General features: G+C 40.5%; 1 protein-coding gene across 1 annotated transcript in view; it reads right to left on the bottom strand.

Annotated features, from left to right (window-relative positions):
- PSMB7 (proteasome 20S subunit beta 7) overlaps window positions 1-16487 on the bottom strand; it is a 57129-nt gene that overhangs the window by 18096 nt on the left and 22546 nt on the right. Inside the window, exon 6 of the mRNA XM_053563058.1 lies at window positions 10401-10459. Within this exon, the coding sequence (XP_053419033.1) occupies window positions 10401-10459 (59 nt within the window). The remainder of the gene's footprint in view (window positions 1-10400; window positions 10460-16487) is intronic.

The following is a 16487-nucleotide window of genomic DNA, read 5'->3' as shown; positions in this document are numbered from 1 at the left end:
GGGTTAAGAAGTCCATGCTTTCTTTGATATCGCAATGCAGAATATCCCATTAGCAGTATCTTCCTTTAAATCCACCTGTACAAATGAAAGTCTCCAAACAATGATTCAACACTACCCCTGATTCTAGCTCTTGCCTCCTCTCTGATTTGTCTTTGGTTACAAGGAAGTTACTGAATTTCTGCCACAGGTGCAACAAGCTATATACTTTGCGAAACATTTCTCCTATATGGAGTATTTTCCTCTACCTTTCACAACTATAGGGAATGCAAAAGCAAAAACATTTTGAATGGAACACCTGCTCCAAAGAAACACATCATAAATAATCACCTATCTGCTACATAGTAAAATAATCCCTCCTCTTCAACCTGCTTTGTCAATAGCTGCACAAGGAATCTCTACCACCGTAGAGAATGGCCTCTTTCAATACCACCCCTAGATGACAGCACCAAGTATAACACCTTGCATTTAAGTGGTACCCAGAAACTATCTGCTGATTAATTCCATACTGGTTACATAAGAATATAAAATTAGTGTTTATATAGCAGAGTAGAAGACATGGAAAATTTCTAACAAATATTTGGGGAGAAAAATCAACAAATCAGTAACTAGGCCAACACACTATCAATAATCCTTCACTATTTCTCAAACAATTGGAAACAGAGACCTTTAAAATGTACACAGGGTAACTTCTGTAAGATTTGTTGATTCTTGCATTTTAGAGGTCTGGCCCCAAGAGGAATCCATTACATTCTTCCTCTGCCTCCTCTCATTCAATCTCCTTTTATTTCCTGAGACTAAATGGGAAAAATAAGATATACTTTCTAAAATTTCCTTCAGCCCTTCCCAGAAATATCTCTCATTTTTGACTTCAACTGTTATTAAAGGCAGAATACAATGGCGTGGGTGAAAACAGTAACTCAGCTCTGGAGGTACAGATAAGAGGAAGCCACAGACTTAGAGGAATAGACTCTTAAGTGGTCATTTCTAAGTCAAAGAGGACTAATAAATCAGAGAATCAAATGGAGATAAGTAATTACTTCTGAAATTTTAATCTGTCTAGTAGGAGCAAAAGCCTACTCTTGAATCATCATGTAAAAGACCAAAGTAAACTTCCACTTGTCCTATACGATCCTACAAAAAGCAAAAATCAAGACTCAAGGGAGTAACCTCAACTCAAGAAGTTCCTCTCTGGGCTCAGCGCCTGTAGCTCAGTGGCTAGGGTGCCAGCCACATACTCTGGAGCTGGCAGGTTCAAACCCAGCCCGGGCCTGCCAAACAATAATGACAACTACAACAAAAAAATAGCCAGGCACTGTGGTAGGCACCTATAGTCCCAGCTACTTGGGAGGCTCAGGCAAGAGAATCGCTTAAGCCCAAGAGTTTGAGTTAGCTGTGAGCTGTGACGCCACGGCACTGTACCAAAGGCGACATAGTGAGACTCTGTCTCAAAAAAAAAAAAAAATTGTTATTAAATAATAAGGCATCCAACATTTTTAGAATAGTAGACCTAAAAAAAGGTCAAAATATCTAATGAGATGTCACAAGTCAATCAATAAACTTACAATCTAACAGTAATATTTTAAAAGCTAGGGATCATAACAAACAAAGACCAGCATAAATCCATAAAGGATTTCGCAAGAAAGAACTGGGACTCAAACTCCATATTTTTCCCCCAGACACATAAGATACCTCAACAGATGTAACAACCAAACATAACCTTAAAATCTGAAATCTGGAAAAGTCAGTCAAGTTCAGCTCATTAAGCTTACACCTATTAAAGTGCTAGAAGAAAAACACTTTTAAACACCATCAGCAAAGATAAGAAAATCTTTGTTTATAATAGTTACTGAAGGTCTAATTTTTTTTTGCTTAATTTTGTATTTACTTAAAACTCTGTGTTTGATGCCAACAGCGTTCAAGTTGCACAGGAAGGTGCTTCAGCTAAACACTGATAGTCTTCCTTGATCTCCATTGTCTGCTGTGTGGGTTCCGCCAGCAAACCTCCCAGCGAGTGGTCACCTTCCTATGGAGTCATTAAACCTCTGAATGTCAGCTGGTGGGATTAGCCAGCAGCTTCCACACCTGAGCCCCCGTGGCAGGGACAGAGGCATTTGGATCAAGATCACTAATGAATACAGAATTCATATGCCGCTTGTCAGGGCTCCTGAGCTCAGAGTCGCACAGATGCAACCTCAATAAGACGGAGGACAGAACAATTGTTGACGAAGATTAAAAAGTTTGGCAGTTGGGGAAAAGAGATCACCTCATTATTCAAATATGATAGTCTTGCTTATTTTTTTTATTTTTGCTAAAGTTATTCATGATTTGCCTCAAATGGACAACTGCCATTCGCCAATATTTAAAGACTTCTAGGTCTCATTACTGAAGTTGACGAGGGCAGTACCATCTGCACATCAGCTGTATAGAGAAAACAGCTCTTTTGCAAATAGCATTTGAATGCTTTGGGGAAATAAAACAAAAATCACAGGATATTTGGGATAGAGGACAGTTAAAAGATGAAAAACAAACCTAGAATTCAAAGAGAAGACAAAAGGACCTTCTGCAACCAAATCATTTATTCCTATTTACCAGTATCTCCAATCTCTCTCTGACTTCCTTACACTTTTCTGCGCCTGGTTTCTTCCAATCACTGAGCTCACCAAAGAGCTTTACACACCTCCTCTGACACTTGCTTGGCTTTTTGCCTTTTTCACAAGACCTCCTGAGAGAAAAGGAACAGCCAAGCAGCCATACCTCTTCTCACCTGGAATAAGATGTCTTCCCTACCCTCCTGTCAAAGAATTGCATACTTAATAACAAAGCAAAGCAGCACAGTGGTGGACGTTATCAGCGGGCTCTAAAGGCATACTGACCAGGGTTCACACCCTGGCTCCATCACTGACTAGGTGTGTGACCTGAGGCAAGTCATTTGACCTCCATACACCCCAATTCTCCTCTCTACAAAATGAAGATACAGTACAGTACCAACTGTACTTGAAAAGTACAGGATTTGTTGAAAAGTAAACAAGAAAGGATTTGTTGAAAAGTAAACAAGAAAATGCAGAAAAAGGTGTTAGAGCCTGGCATAACATAAGCACTCAGCAAGCATCAGCTATTATGATACTGTTTTCAATACCTTCCCCCTAGAGGAAAAAGGCAAATACTCTTGCGGCCAACATTACGAGTTAAACAGGCTTCATCTACTGTGCCATGACCACTACGCAGGCTTGTCGCCAACATCCAGCTTTCTGATGGGAAAGGATCCTATCTATACTATGCTCTAAATCACCGGGCCTCTTGCCAGCACAAATAATCACATCAGTCGTTGCTATGTGCTGTTTGTACCCTACTACTGAATGACTGAAAAACAAAGTAGTAGCCATATTTCAGGAGCAATTTTGTGTGAGCTACCACACAAAGTGTTCTACAAACTACACCTGATCCTCACAGCTGCCTGTAATAGGTCTCTGGGTCCCACCTTGTGGGTGAGGCATCCCACCTCGCCCAGGGCCATTCCATAAAGGCAGTAGAAACGGACTCGCAGCCGGATCCTCCAGCTCCCAAGCCCTTCTTTCCATCTGACCATATTGAACCCATGCTCTACGTTTTCCTTTGGGACCATCTATGTGCCAAATTGAACATATTTTTTTTTTTAAATCAAAATAAGGCAGATGTCCCATGCTATCGCTCACCTGCAAAGAACAAATGAATCTGCAACTAAGTGTCTTTCTAATACTGGACTTTAAAAAAAGTTACTTCTAAGATTTGCTGTCAGAACACCATACTGGTATCAAGTCTTTCATGATTTAAAGTGGATCTATAGCTGCCTGCAATGACAGATTAATTCTGTTTCCTTCGTAGTTAGGTGCTTGGCATCAGATCGTGAGGTAACCACAAGCCTTTGGGGCAAGAGCTGCTCACACCTTTAGCAATCTATAAGGGCTTCTCTAAAGGCCAACACATGCCGAGTGATGAAATATGACTCCATAAATCAGAGGGCTGAAGTGGCACTTGGATACGTCACCATCTATCTTCGCAGCTTCTCTCTGAAGGGTATAGGGTAAGAGCTCATCCCTCGGTATTGCAACCAGAGAAAGGACCATCACAGTTCGCACTGACTAAGCATGTGCTACTTGAAACTGAAGACACACTAAGACTAGGGGGGGAAAAAAGATCCTGCTGGTGTTAGCACGCCTCAGGCAGTGGTAGAAGCTTCAGCAACTCATCTTCAAAAGGCAGAGAGCCAGAGCTCTAGAAACCTGCAAAAATTGGCTAAGCCTGCAGTCTTCATTTCTTTCAGTTGAGCATCTTCAAAGTCTAGAATTCTAACTGTAGGGCACAGCAGCTGCCACTGCAGATCTGATCCTCTCAGCTTTTGGCAGCTCTCAACTTGAGATTCTAGCAAAAGAATTTTTCAAGTTGCTATTACTGCCTGTCATGGATTTATAAATATTGTGCACTATCTGCTGTGGCATGGCTCTCATGGGACGCCAGAGCATGCCAAATGCATAACAGAATGAAAAACAGTTTCTATTCTTCAAATAAATGCTAATTTTTTTAACTGTGCTCACACGATGTGTTTGGTGACCAACTTCAATAGTACAGAATATGTATCAGAGAGGAGAAAAGCTGATTGTCTTTTCCAGCAGCATTCAGCTGCTACTTTCATTACGCTTGTTTAATTAGATTCCAGATGCTAATTTGCAAGTCGATACCAGAGGGTGCAGGACAGTTTGCCTTTCAATCATCTCCCTGTGATGTGAGGGTCCTGCCGCACACCACTACCCTTCAGCGGCCCTCACACGATATTCTGACAATTAGTGCAAAGAGGGGACAGTATTGATCTTGACAGACTAAATAATAATCTTCTCCCCATTTTAATGAATTCTAATCTTCAAGTGTTTAAATTTCTCACTGGGCCAAAAGAAAACATTCCTTTTTACAAAGAAATTAGATGGAAGGAAAACTAGCCTAAGTTATCTAATTCATTTCAATTCCCTCCCCACTCTAAAACAAAATCTGTATTTTACTTTATCAATTTTAACTATTTTCACAATACAAACCGGCTGAACTGATACCACATTGCCAGGTACTAAGGTCAAATCCCTACATTTAACTGGAAAATAGGTAGTAAAGGCCACAGTGTTGTCATCACTAGTTTCCCTGTCCAGCTAGTCTGTGGGTAACCACCAGATCAGAAGCAGAATTCTTGTATCAACCTTAAAAATAGGAAAAAAAAAAAATTGGGGGAATGTTCCATGCAATTCATCATCACCAAAAACAAACAAAAAACTCTCTTATAACTGACTGCTGGTCATTTGGTCAATTTAACACATTTCACAGTCCACTATACTGGTAATACTTTGGTACAACGTCTGAATAAAGACCATTGCTGGTAAAAATAAAACATGAGATTTATCACCAGTAAATAATACAATTTTTTATTCCTTCACTTCTATCACAGCTGAGTGCTATGAACATAAAGGTAATCAAAATGTTTCAAAGGAGGGTTAACCTGAGAACTACTAAGTAAAGTGCTTTTGATACCCTTTTATCCACTCATTCAACAAATACTGGCTCAATACCCACCACATTTCAGTTACCATGCTAAGTCTAAGAAAACAGAAATGACGAAACACAGTCCTTGCCCTAGGAGAACTTCCAGGCTAACAGCAAGGGAAAAAACAAAAAAATGAAAAAAGCCCACTCAAGGCATCCTCTGGGCAACAACCAGGTGAGATTTTTTTGAAGATTTTTAAAGTGCCTTTAACTCAACATGGTCAGTTGACAGTTTCTCTGAAACTCTGAACCAAGTCACTGGCACAGATGACTTAAAACAGCAGAGGCCCTTCTTGGGCATTTATGAATCCCAGCCGGGTTTCACCGTTCTGCTCCTTTTGGCCTATAATTTCCCAGAGTATTTGCCCTTTGCCCCACTTCATTTTGCCTGTGTACAAAAGGGGTGTTGGCTTGGTTGACACTTCCCCAATACTGTACATTATATGAGAAGCGTACTATTCATCTTCCCCTGTTAACCTTGAAAAGACATTCAGCACTTTCCAGGTGGGAAGAAGAGAAAGCCCCCTCTCTTTCCCAGGTGGTTTTTGACTCAAATTTTTGCTTTAGCTCAGGGTTTTCCTTTCTCAATTTGACAAACACATACTGAACAACAGGAGCTGAAGAACAGAGATGGTTTCACACTCCTGTCCTCAAGGAGGTCCCTCTCTCATTGCCAAGTAGGGGAGATGCCTCTGAAAACAGCCATAAATAACGGGACAGGGGTGTATAAATAAATGAAGCGGCACCTGAAGGTGCTGCTGGCAGACACCAGCAGAGGGATGGCAAGCAATCACACACCACATTTGAAGAAGAGCAAGCAGGTAAGAGTAGCTGACATGGACCTATGTTCCCCAAAGTTTAACATTAATCCCCTGATGAATATTAACCTATGATGGTAATACATGAACACATTTTTGTTTCTATGAATAGTATGCACCCTTTTCAAGTGTCTTGAAGAAAAAAATATAACCAGCACATCCAACCCAGGATTTCAGTCATAAACTGTATTTAAAAAGTAAGTTCAAATTAAAAAGGTGAACTGCAAGGGCTGTGGGAAGGAGAAGGGAAGTCACCAGAAAGGGGAATCCGGAGGTAAAGGAAAGTGATGGTTACACGGTATTTACAAAACCAAAGCACATCAACTGGACACGTAAGATCTATGCATTTTATTATGTGTAAATTATACCTCAATTTTCAAAAGCGAATATAAGGAAAATTTTCAAAAATAATACAGAACCAGTGGCACCTGGATAGGGCAAAAACCTTAAATGTAGTGTACAAATGACTAGTTCACAACAATACTAGATTAGCCCTGTCCAATAAATTTTCTAGTAGCATCTTAAAAAGTAGAAATAAGTGAAATTAATTTTATTAATATTTTTTAATTAACCAATATACTTAAAACAGTTACCATTTGAACATGTAATCAATATACAAATTGAGACAGTTAAGAAAATCTTTGTACTATGTCTTTGAAACCTGATTTGTTTTCTACTCACAGCCCCCCTCAATTGAGGTACCATGTTTCAAGCATGTGACAGCCATATGCAGTTAGTGACTACGGTACTTGACAGAGCAGCTAGCGACAATGAGAACACATTGAGGGGGGGACTTTTATTCCATAGATACTATAGTCCAGGCCTAGTACTATCCAAGGCAGAGGTTTATAAATTGAAAAGAAAAAAACAGGAAGGGGGGGAGAGGGGAGGGGAGAAGAAGGGAGGGGGAGGGGAGGAGCATAATTCTAGCTACTCAGGAGGCTGAGGTAAGAGAATCCTTGGAGACCAGGGGTCAGAGGTTACAGTGATGAACTATGATGATTCCACCAAGCTCTAACTTGGGCAACAAAGCAAGACTGTATCTCAAAAAAAAAAAAAATTTATTTTTAAATGAGTCTGGTCTAAAAATTAGTGTTTACTAAACAATCCCCAATTTCCGACAGCCTAAAACTGTCCCCTTACAGCAACCCCCCCAGGATGAGAAAGCTAGTAGCACTGCTCTCTTGAGATTCTGTCGAGAAACATCCAGAAGCCCTTCCCATACTAAAAAGAAATAGGCAAGCTTAGTCAACCAACCTGCAGTCTCTAATTAGGCAAGAAAATAAGTTATACAGGACTTTCTGACAGAGAAAGACAAAGTCTCCCTGCAATGAAAGAAAACAAAAAGCTTGGAAATTTTAAACCAAAGTCCTTATTTCCAAGAGTTCTATATGCATATGCAAATGCAAAGCCATATAGAACTGGCCTGAATTCTCCTTCTCAACAAAGTTGTTAAAACACTGTACTCTTCACCTTGCTGGGCAGCCTCAAGACATCCACTGACAAAGCATCACTCAATATTCACCAAAGAAGCAGTGTGACCAGTGTCCCTCGTGGCTTGGTCCTCACAGTAATGTTTTTTTAGTATCTATTAACATCCTTTTAGATTTTTAAAGTATTATCTACTTACAGCTGTTAAACTATTATTTCACTGTTTACTTTTAAACTCATGTAAGTGCTAGAGAAGATATGACCTTCACCTTAAGAAAATGGTTTTCGCCAACTGTCAGTGTGCATAACAGGTTTCAATAACTTAAGTGAATAAAAACCAGTTACGTAAAATTGTACAATTAAATGATCAATCAAAAATGGCAATTTGTTCAGCCTGTTTCAAGGTCTCACATCTAATATAGAACATTAAGTTGAGTTATAGATACAACTGAACTAAGAAACACATTTATCATATCAATATTAAATGCACGGTCTCTAAACGATTTATTTAAATCTAAACTCTAAATAATGTAAAATTATTTTGGTGGGTGTTAAATCACTTAATATACTACATACTTTCAATTTTTTCTTCAATTCTCATTTTTCTTTTTCCTTTTTTTTTTTTTGAGAGTCTTACTATGTCACCCTCGGTAGAGTGCTGTGGCATCACAGCTCACAGCAACCTCAAACTTTTGGGCTTAAGTGATTCTCTTGCCTCAGCCTCCCAAGTAGCTAGGACTACAGGTGCCTGCCACAACACCCGGCTATTTTTCAGTTGCAATTGTCATTGTTGTTTGGCAGACCCGGGCTGGGTTCGAACCCTCTAGCTCCAGTATATATGGCTGGAGCCCTAGCTGCTGAGCTACAGGCGCTGAGCCTCATTTTTCTTAAACATACGGAGGTCCCAATCAACTGGAAATAGACAAAGCTTTCAAGAAAATTTGAAAAGATTAATGTGGTTTAAAGATGGGTTTGGCATTACTGAGGCGATTTTCTAAGCAAAAACCACAGTCCTTCTCCCTGTACCTTTATTAGTTTTAATGGAATCTATGGAATCTTAGAAACTCTATAGTCAGAAGACTGGGAACATTTTTTCTTCTTTTCTTTTTCTTTCTAAGTGACCTAGTATACCTTATTTTTTTTCTATGTATTTAAGAACCCTAAACAGAAAATAATGCTGACATGGGAATAAATTTTCACATTGAGAAATGAGAACAGAATCCTAATCTCATTTATAGTTTTGTATTTGGACCGGTTTGCTATTCTTAATTGGGGCAAGACTCTATCGTTTTCAGTATAAATCACCTATCTAAATGTTATATATTATGCTTTAATTCCTGCGGATGTCCAAGGGAAGAAATCTAGCCCAGTGACTGGGTTACTTATTTGTGCTATCCTCAGGTACCAAGGACACAGCAGTTTTCTGGAGAAAACCTGTGTGTTGATCAGAATCCACAACTGTACATTCTCTGGCTCTCAAAACATTTGGCTCAAACCTAAAGGGCAAAGAATGCTCCAGAGGCCAATGATGCTTGGTGCTCTGATGACAACGAGATGATAGAAGAACAAGTATTTTTAGTGTTATCTTCTCTGAAGATGATTAGGCATAAAGCACTGTCAAAAAGTAATTCCAGGGATATCCTTTGGTACCTAAACAAAACAATACTGTAAAGTCAGAACAGCAGAAACCCTGTATATTAAGAAACAAGGTAAACCACGCATAAACTGCCTACTAATTGTGAAAAGAAACTGATATTAACAAAAAATTAACAACCATCAAAAATATGAGAGCGGATGATGAAAGCTGCCTTCAGGCCATGCGTGCCAGCATGCCGGTTTAGCAGCGCAGACAAAGTACACTGGAGGAATAATGTGGGACCAGGAAGCATCCAAGCATATTCAACACTACTCCAAAGTGACAATGGAAGATCTGTGGATTTATTCCTGGAGATTTTGGGAGGGGTGGGAAGGTCACTTAACAGGAAGCACATCTATCATTAAAGCAGACTAAGTGAAATGTCACTCAGAAGACACCTTCCACCACCAAAGAAAATATAGTAAAAGAATCTCTTATAAACATACGTGAGAGCCTACATACAGTACACTGAAAAGATTCCATCACACATGATCCATCTTCTGCCAGATACAGAACAAACATACAGGGGTTTTTAAAACTGCCTCCATTTTCAGGTCAGGTCTCTGTGACATGCAAAGACATACACAGTTTCTCTATTCTTGAGGAAAACAGAAAAGCCTGTCATTCTGAGATATCATAACAAAGAAAGCCTAGTAAACAAGAAAACATTCCACACTGCTGAAGCATTTACAGCTAAAAAGATTTAGACAGCCCAAAGTCCACAGCAAAAAGCTGAATACTGCTGGGTCCTCAAGCCCAGGGAGGGCACAGCAGGGCCACTACAAAAGGAAGCTTTCCCAAGCAACCGGTCTCCTCAGCAAATACACTGTCTGTGCCAAAGAACATTCCAACTAACAGTGCCTTACAAGCCTTGGAATCAGCAAACAATTGGTAAACATTCAACATAAAACTGGAAAAATATGTGAAAGAGAATAAAACTGCAGGGACTTACATACCTCCATATCTGGCCTAAACTTATCTTCAAACACAGCCATTGCTGCCAAGGAGCCAGAACCTGTAAGAAAAAGATGCACTTTAAATGTATTTTACCAACTCCCAGCTTCTCCATCTCAAGTTTACCTCAGGGCAACAAAAATAGCAAAACACGCCCGGTGTCACATTCAAGTACAGTGTAAATATTAATCCTACTGGGCCACATAAACCAGGTAAAAACAGTGCTTTTCAAAAGCCTGGAGTCACACTTACCACTATCTCGGGTATATCGGGAACTGGCCCTCCTTCTACTACTGACAGGTATAACTGTAAATTATTCACAACAAAATGCTGAAGCATGAAAATGAGGTTATAGAGAATTTGTATTTTTTTTAAAAAGTGAATGCCACATAATTTCATATGCTCTATGCTGTGAGTCTTGTGTTCCACACTGTGCCTTGGCAGGCTGCTGGGTACAGCACTAAATACCAAGCCAGTTAGAATAGGCTGTTTTAATGAGCTGGCCTGGTAGAGTCACCTTGACACACAGGGAAGAAACCATAGCACTAGCAATGGTAATACAACTGTAAGCCGCAGCCACCAGGTTATTCCAGCTACAACTGTAAAACACTTTATTATGTGGCATTTATTTGGAGCTATTATTTTTAGTTTGTACTTTGAAGAATAACAGCTGAGTAGACAAAATGACAAAGAAACAAAAATTTATTATCACAATAGCGAATGGCTGAAAGGTTATGCTGTACAGATATTAACAGATAGCAAATTTATCCCTACGAAACTGGGTGTAGAGGCATTACAGATAAGGAAGAGCTCCCACTGAATGTATGCAAAAGGCAGCTCAGCACTATTAGAAAATTTAAACCTGCTTTGTTCAAAAACCAGAGAATCTTTAGAAAATCATCATCTTGTCTTTACAGGGTCCTGGCAATATTTCAGGATATTCTAGTTTTGGAGAGAGGATGGAGTTGCCCACAATTTTTTACTCCAATTAGAAGATTTTTTTGGCATTTATTACTTTTTAACTTGTTTTGCATAACACTATCTATTTAACTGGGTCACAGAGAAAACCATATTTTCTATTTAAAATGATTTGTGTACATCGCTTGACCACCTCAATGGTTTAGCAAAGGAAACAGGCAGCGATTAAACAGTTTCAAATGAGGTGTCCTGCTGATTTTATCAAGTCTGCTGAATGTATAATGAAAAAGGAGAGGCTGACAGCAACGCTGCATTGAGAGAATACAGACCACCTTATCTGAACCATTTAAGGAGGTCCAATTATAGATCAAATTTAAAGGGTAGAAACAGCAGATTTACAGACACAAATCAATGAACATGGTAATCCCAATGAATATGACAGATACTCCTGTTACGGAATATTGCTGCGGATGAGGATCATTACCCTCACAGCACCGGATACATCACAGCTTACAGCAGTAGGAAGCGTTGAGTGGAGACCAGCATTACAAGCAATGACTATTCATTTAGGCTCTGGGAGCAAAAGGCGACCCCATTTTACCCCTCTCACAACCTTTTTCTCCCTTTAAATTAAAAATAAAAAAAAAAAACCTAAAACAGTGATCTCTAAACATATTAAAAGCCCTTTGGAAAAGAGGCAGAAACTAAACAGATAAAAAACTAGTGTTCTCAGATAAAATTAGCACATATGTAAAAGCAAATTAACGAAAACAAACCTCTGAATTTCAAAGTAAACATGTCCTTGAAGATGTGGAAATAGGGTCAAATTCCACCAACATTCCCTGAGTCACACGGTTACTCTGAGACTCTGAGACTCGGCCAAGGGGAAGTCACTGTAACCTAAGCTGCAGTTCTAAGGCACGGGTGAGAGCCAGTCTTGGACCTACTTAATAGTAAAAGCAAGCCAGTTTTGCCTAGAGAACAAAGGACAGCTGCCATGAAGAAACAAGACAGCTGCAAATGAGGAAACCTCAGAAAGAAATACTTCTAGATACAGGCCTGGCAGGTGGCTCACACCTGTATTCCCAGCACTCTGGGAGAGGTAGGCAGATCGCCTGAGCTCATGGGTTTGAAATCAGCCTGAGCTAGAGAAAGACCCCATCTTTAAAAATAGCTGGGCATTGTGGCCAGCACCTGTAGTCCCAGTTACTCAGGAGGCTGAGGCAAGAGAATTGCTTGAGCCCAAGAGTTTGAAGTTGCTATGAGCTGTGATGCCAAGGCACTCTACCCAGGGCAACAAGGTGAGACTCTGTCTCAAAAAAAAAAAAAAAAAGAAAGAAAGAAAGAAAGAAATACTTGTAGATATAAAACACTCCTACAAAGCACCCAACAACAGGCTTGCTTTTTCCAATAGGGTCCAAGAATACCTCTGTGAAGAGCCCAAGTTAATCCGACCAGAGGTCCAAGATAAACATTTAAAAAGGAGGGGGAAAGGGCAGGTATTTACCTAACAGCTAATAACTCTGGAAAACAGTAATGAAATTTTGTTTGTTTTGAGATGGTCTCACTCTGCCAGCCCAGGCTGGAGTGCAGCGGTGTAATTCGATCTCACTGCAGCCTCCAACTTCTGTGTTCAAGCTATCCTCCTGCCTAAGCCTCCTGGGTGGCTGGACTACAGGTACCACCACATCTGGCTAATTTTTGTATTCCTTGTGAAGATAAGGTCTCACTATGCTGCTAAGGCTGGTCTCAAACTCCTGACCTCAAGTGGTCCTTCCTCCTTGGCTTCCCCCAAAGTGCCAGGATTATAGGCACCAGGTTTATACCCCACCTTTTAATGAATTATAAAGCTTACTTTAACAGCATTTTTCCTTAAAAAGGACCAACTTCTTTGGCAGTTTCACAGTAAATCATTTTACTCTATCATTTCTCCTAGGCACATATATTTCCTTCTGCTCTGCTTTATTCAATACTTTAAGAAATGAAAAATATTTCCTCCCCAATGTTATAATGCTTCCTTTATCAAAAAATTTTTCTGCTTAGAATCAACACTGTATACAAAATTTCTGTAAGTGGAATTAACATATTAAACCCAGAGACTTTTAGAACATAAAGGGTCTATCCACTGTGGGGAGCCTCTCCACATTACCAGAGACTGGTGGTTCATGTTGCTTTCTTAAGACCTGGAAGTATAAGACAGGTAAACATGGAAAGGGCAGAGGGGCTCTTACTACCCTGTATTTCTGGCTTTTTCTTTCACACTTCAACCCTTCCTCCCCCCACACAGACGCATGTACAGTGCTGAGATATTTTCTGAAAAGCAGGAGCTTCCTAAACTGCCTGATACTGCTTCCTATGAAATCACATTTAAGGCTCCACCAACACCACTGTTAGTAATTTCCCAAATGGCCATGCCATTCCAGACCTATCTCACAGCAGTGCATGGCAGTCCCTCTACCTCAAAAGTCCAAAAGAACTCCTAGCCACCCTTCAAACACCAGCTGAGAGATCACTTCCTCCCAGGAGCCTTCCTTGATCAACCCACACTCCTATGAACTTTATCACTTTCATCTCTGCAGCCTGTCCATCCTTTCATATCTGAATCCCCCATTCTCAGCTGTCTCTGGCACATAGCGAGCAATAAGAAAGTATTTGTTGAATTAAGCTGTGCTGAACTATGAATACAATTGTCCAAATGAAGAGCTAGTGAGACTCTGAGCTGGGACAATAGCAGTAAATGCCGTGAGAAAAGTGTAGAAGAATACTCACTGCCTAATTTTAGTATACTAAGCTGAATATAAGACAAACTCAAATGTAAAGCGAGTTACATTTTTCAAAAAGGATAAAAGCCTTTAAACCCACAAAAATCACATCCTGTTGTATGGCCCAGTCTAGTCCAAACCACGTGCTATCCCAGGAGCTGCCCTCTTGATTTCTGCATTCCATACTAAAGCTTGAAGCTCGCCACCACCTCATCAGTAGTTTCCATGTAGCTGCTCCTTAGCAACCTCCACCAACTCTGCCTTTTCAGCCCACCCATAGTTCCTGAATCGCCAGTGTTGCTTCCAGAACAAAGCTCTTTAAAACAGAAAACTAAGATGCAATTCAGTGACCAGCATTTAGAGAGATGACTGTGTGAGGACTCTACAATGGCTACCTAGTCACTGTGACTTCACCTCCTGCACCTACCCACCCCCCACAAGCTCACTCAGCCACCCACACTACTCAGCACCCCAGATCCCCACCTACCCAGGAGCCAGCATGGAGACACAGGGGTGGGGGAGGGTGCACAGCTCAGCCCTCCCACCAGCAGGCTGTGCCACGCACACCCTGATCCACTGCAGCCACTCAGGTGGGCACCACCTCGCCTCATGCCAGCCAGGTGCTCGTTAAAAGAACTCCTGCAAACGATGCTCTGTGAGGTCCCGGAAAGTAAGCACGCAGCTTACTTCCCAGCTCGGACTGTGGGGGCTGGATTCCCTCAGAGTCCCACTGTGGGTCACCCACATCTGCTGACCCCCTCCCAGAGAAAGGAGTCCCAGCCACCAGTGCCACAAAGGCCACACCTCCAACCAATTCTGAAAATGAAATATCTGTTCTCACAATAGGATCCACTGGCTTATATAAAATTACTAGCTCCTATAAGTAACACAAAATGTAAGCCCTGAAACTCAGACAAATATATGCAACATGCAGAACATTAATAACTAAAAAGAGCTCACAGATAAATAATATCAACACTCCCACAGAGAAAAGAACACAGCAGCTTACAAAAAAGAGAAAAGGCAGAGGCCTATGCACCTTCAGAAACACCGTGCAAGTTCACTAGTGATACAAACTGAAATAAAATGACCATTGTTAGCCTTTTAAATTAGCGAAGATTAATAAGAATAATAGCCAGCACTGAAAGAGATAGGATAAAATGAGTACGCTAACACACCTGGTGAAGCAAAAGTGGATAGAACTTATCTAGTGGGCAATTTAGAGACATCAACTGGAAATCATAAAGCTATACATACCTACCAAATCAGCAATTCTACTGCTATAGCGTTATTATAAAAAAAACAAACGGACAGGTACCCAAGTCATGTTTATAAAAAAATTATTGTTGGGGCGGGGCAGGGAGGAACTTGGGAGATTACGGTCCAACCATCACAAGACAGGTAAAATATTATCGCACCAATCATTAAACACAGCAGAAGTGTAATTTTTTTGGCAGTAGAAAGATGTACATGACATAAGATTTGGTGAGGGGGAAAATCATGCTGCTTGGCGCATTAACAGATGTGCCTATGCAGTACACCTTACACATATCTAGAACAACACAAATTAAAACGTGCCTGTTTCTGGGTGGTGCCTATTTTCTTTTTGTGTTTTTAATTTTGTCTTTAAAAAATCACATATTATTTGTAATGTTTTAAGTTAGAAACTTAGAGAAAAACCCAACATTACGACAGGATGAGAAGAGCAAGCAAAAGACCAAGCCCTTGCTAGCTGGAACAGTGTTCCTGTGTTAACAGCAGTAGCAGGCAGCTTACGCCTTAAATTTGTATACAGGGGCCTGAAGGTCAACCCACACATGATTGAACAGTCCCAAAGAATGGCAGTGACTGGTCATCACAAATACACCATGTCTCTCTTACCACCATCCTGAGGAGGGCCTCCCTAGGGACTGTCTTTGAGGTGAAATTCTCTTCATAATAAAACCCTTTGAGCAAATCAGTGTGGAGCCAGACCCCACTTACCCAGAAGGGTGCTCTGGCAAACGAAGTTTTGAAGAGGCTACAGCAAACACAGGTGTAATCGACACATGTGGTATTTAAGAAAGTTCAAAGCACAGGCTCATCAGTTTTGTTTGCTTCTCAGACCTGGCAGGTAGCAGTTCCATTTTACATAGAGACTGGAGCTCAGTGATAAGACACTTGCCCAGAACATATACCAGTGATTAGCAAATCTGAGATTCTGAAGCCAGATCTTTCTGAATTTAAAGTGTGCGATGTTCTTTCCATTCCACCACATTGCCTCTTAAATAGCAAAGCCAAATGCTTGAAATCAAGATTAGCAAGTAAGGCTGAAGAAGGAGCTATCTTTTCTTAGTTTCCCACCCCAAAAAAGCATGCTTTCAAACTTGCTTTTTCTTCAGATTTCAGAATGATTATCACACATCTGGA

Source organism: Nycticebus coucang, chromosome 2 (genome assembly GCF_027406575.1).
Source record: "Nycticebus coucang isolate mNycCou1 chromosome 2, mNycCou1.pri, whole genome shotgun sequence".
Classification (NCBI taxonomy): Eukaryota; Metazoa; Chordata; class Mammalia; order Primates; family Lorisidae; genus Nycticebus; species Nycticebus coucang.
Note: the sequence above shows the minus strand (reverse complement) of the source record. Positions and strands in the feature narration are given on the sequence as shown.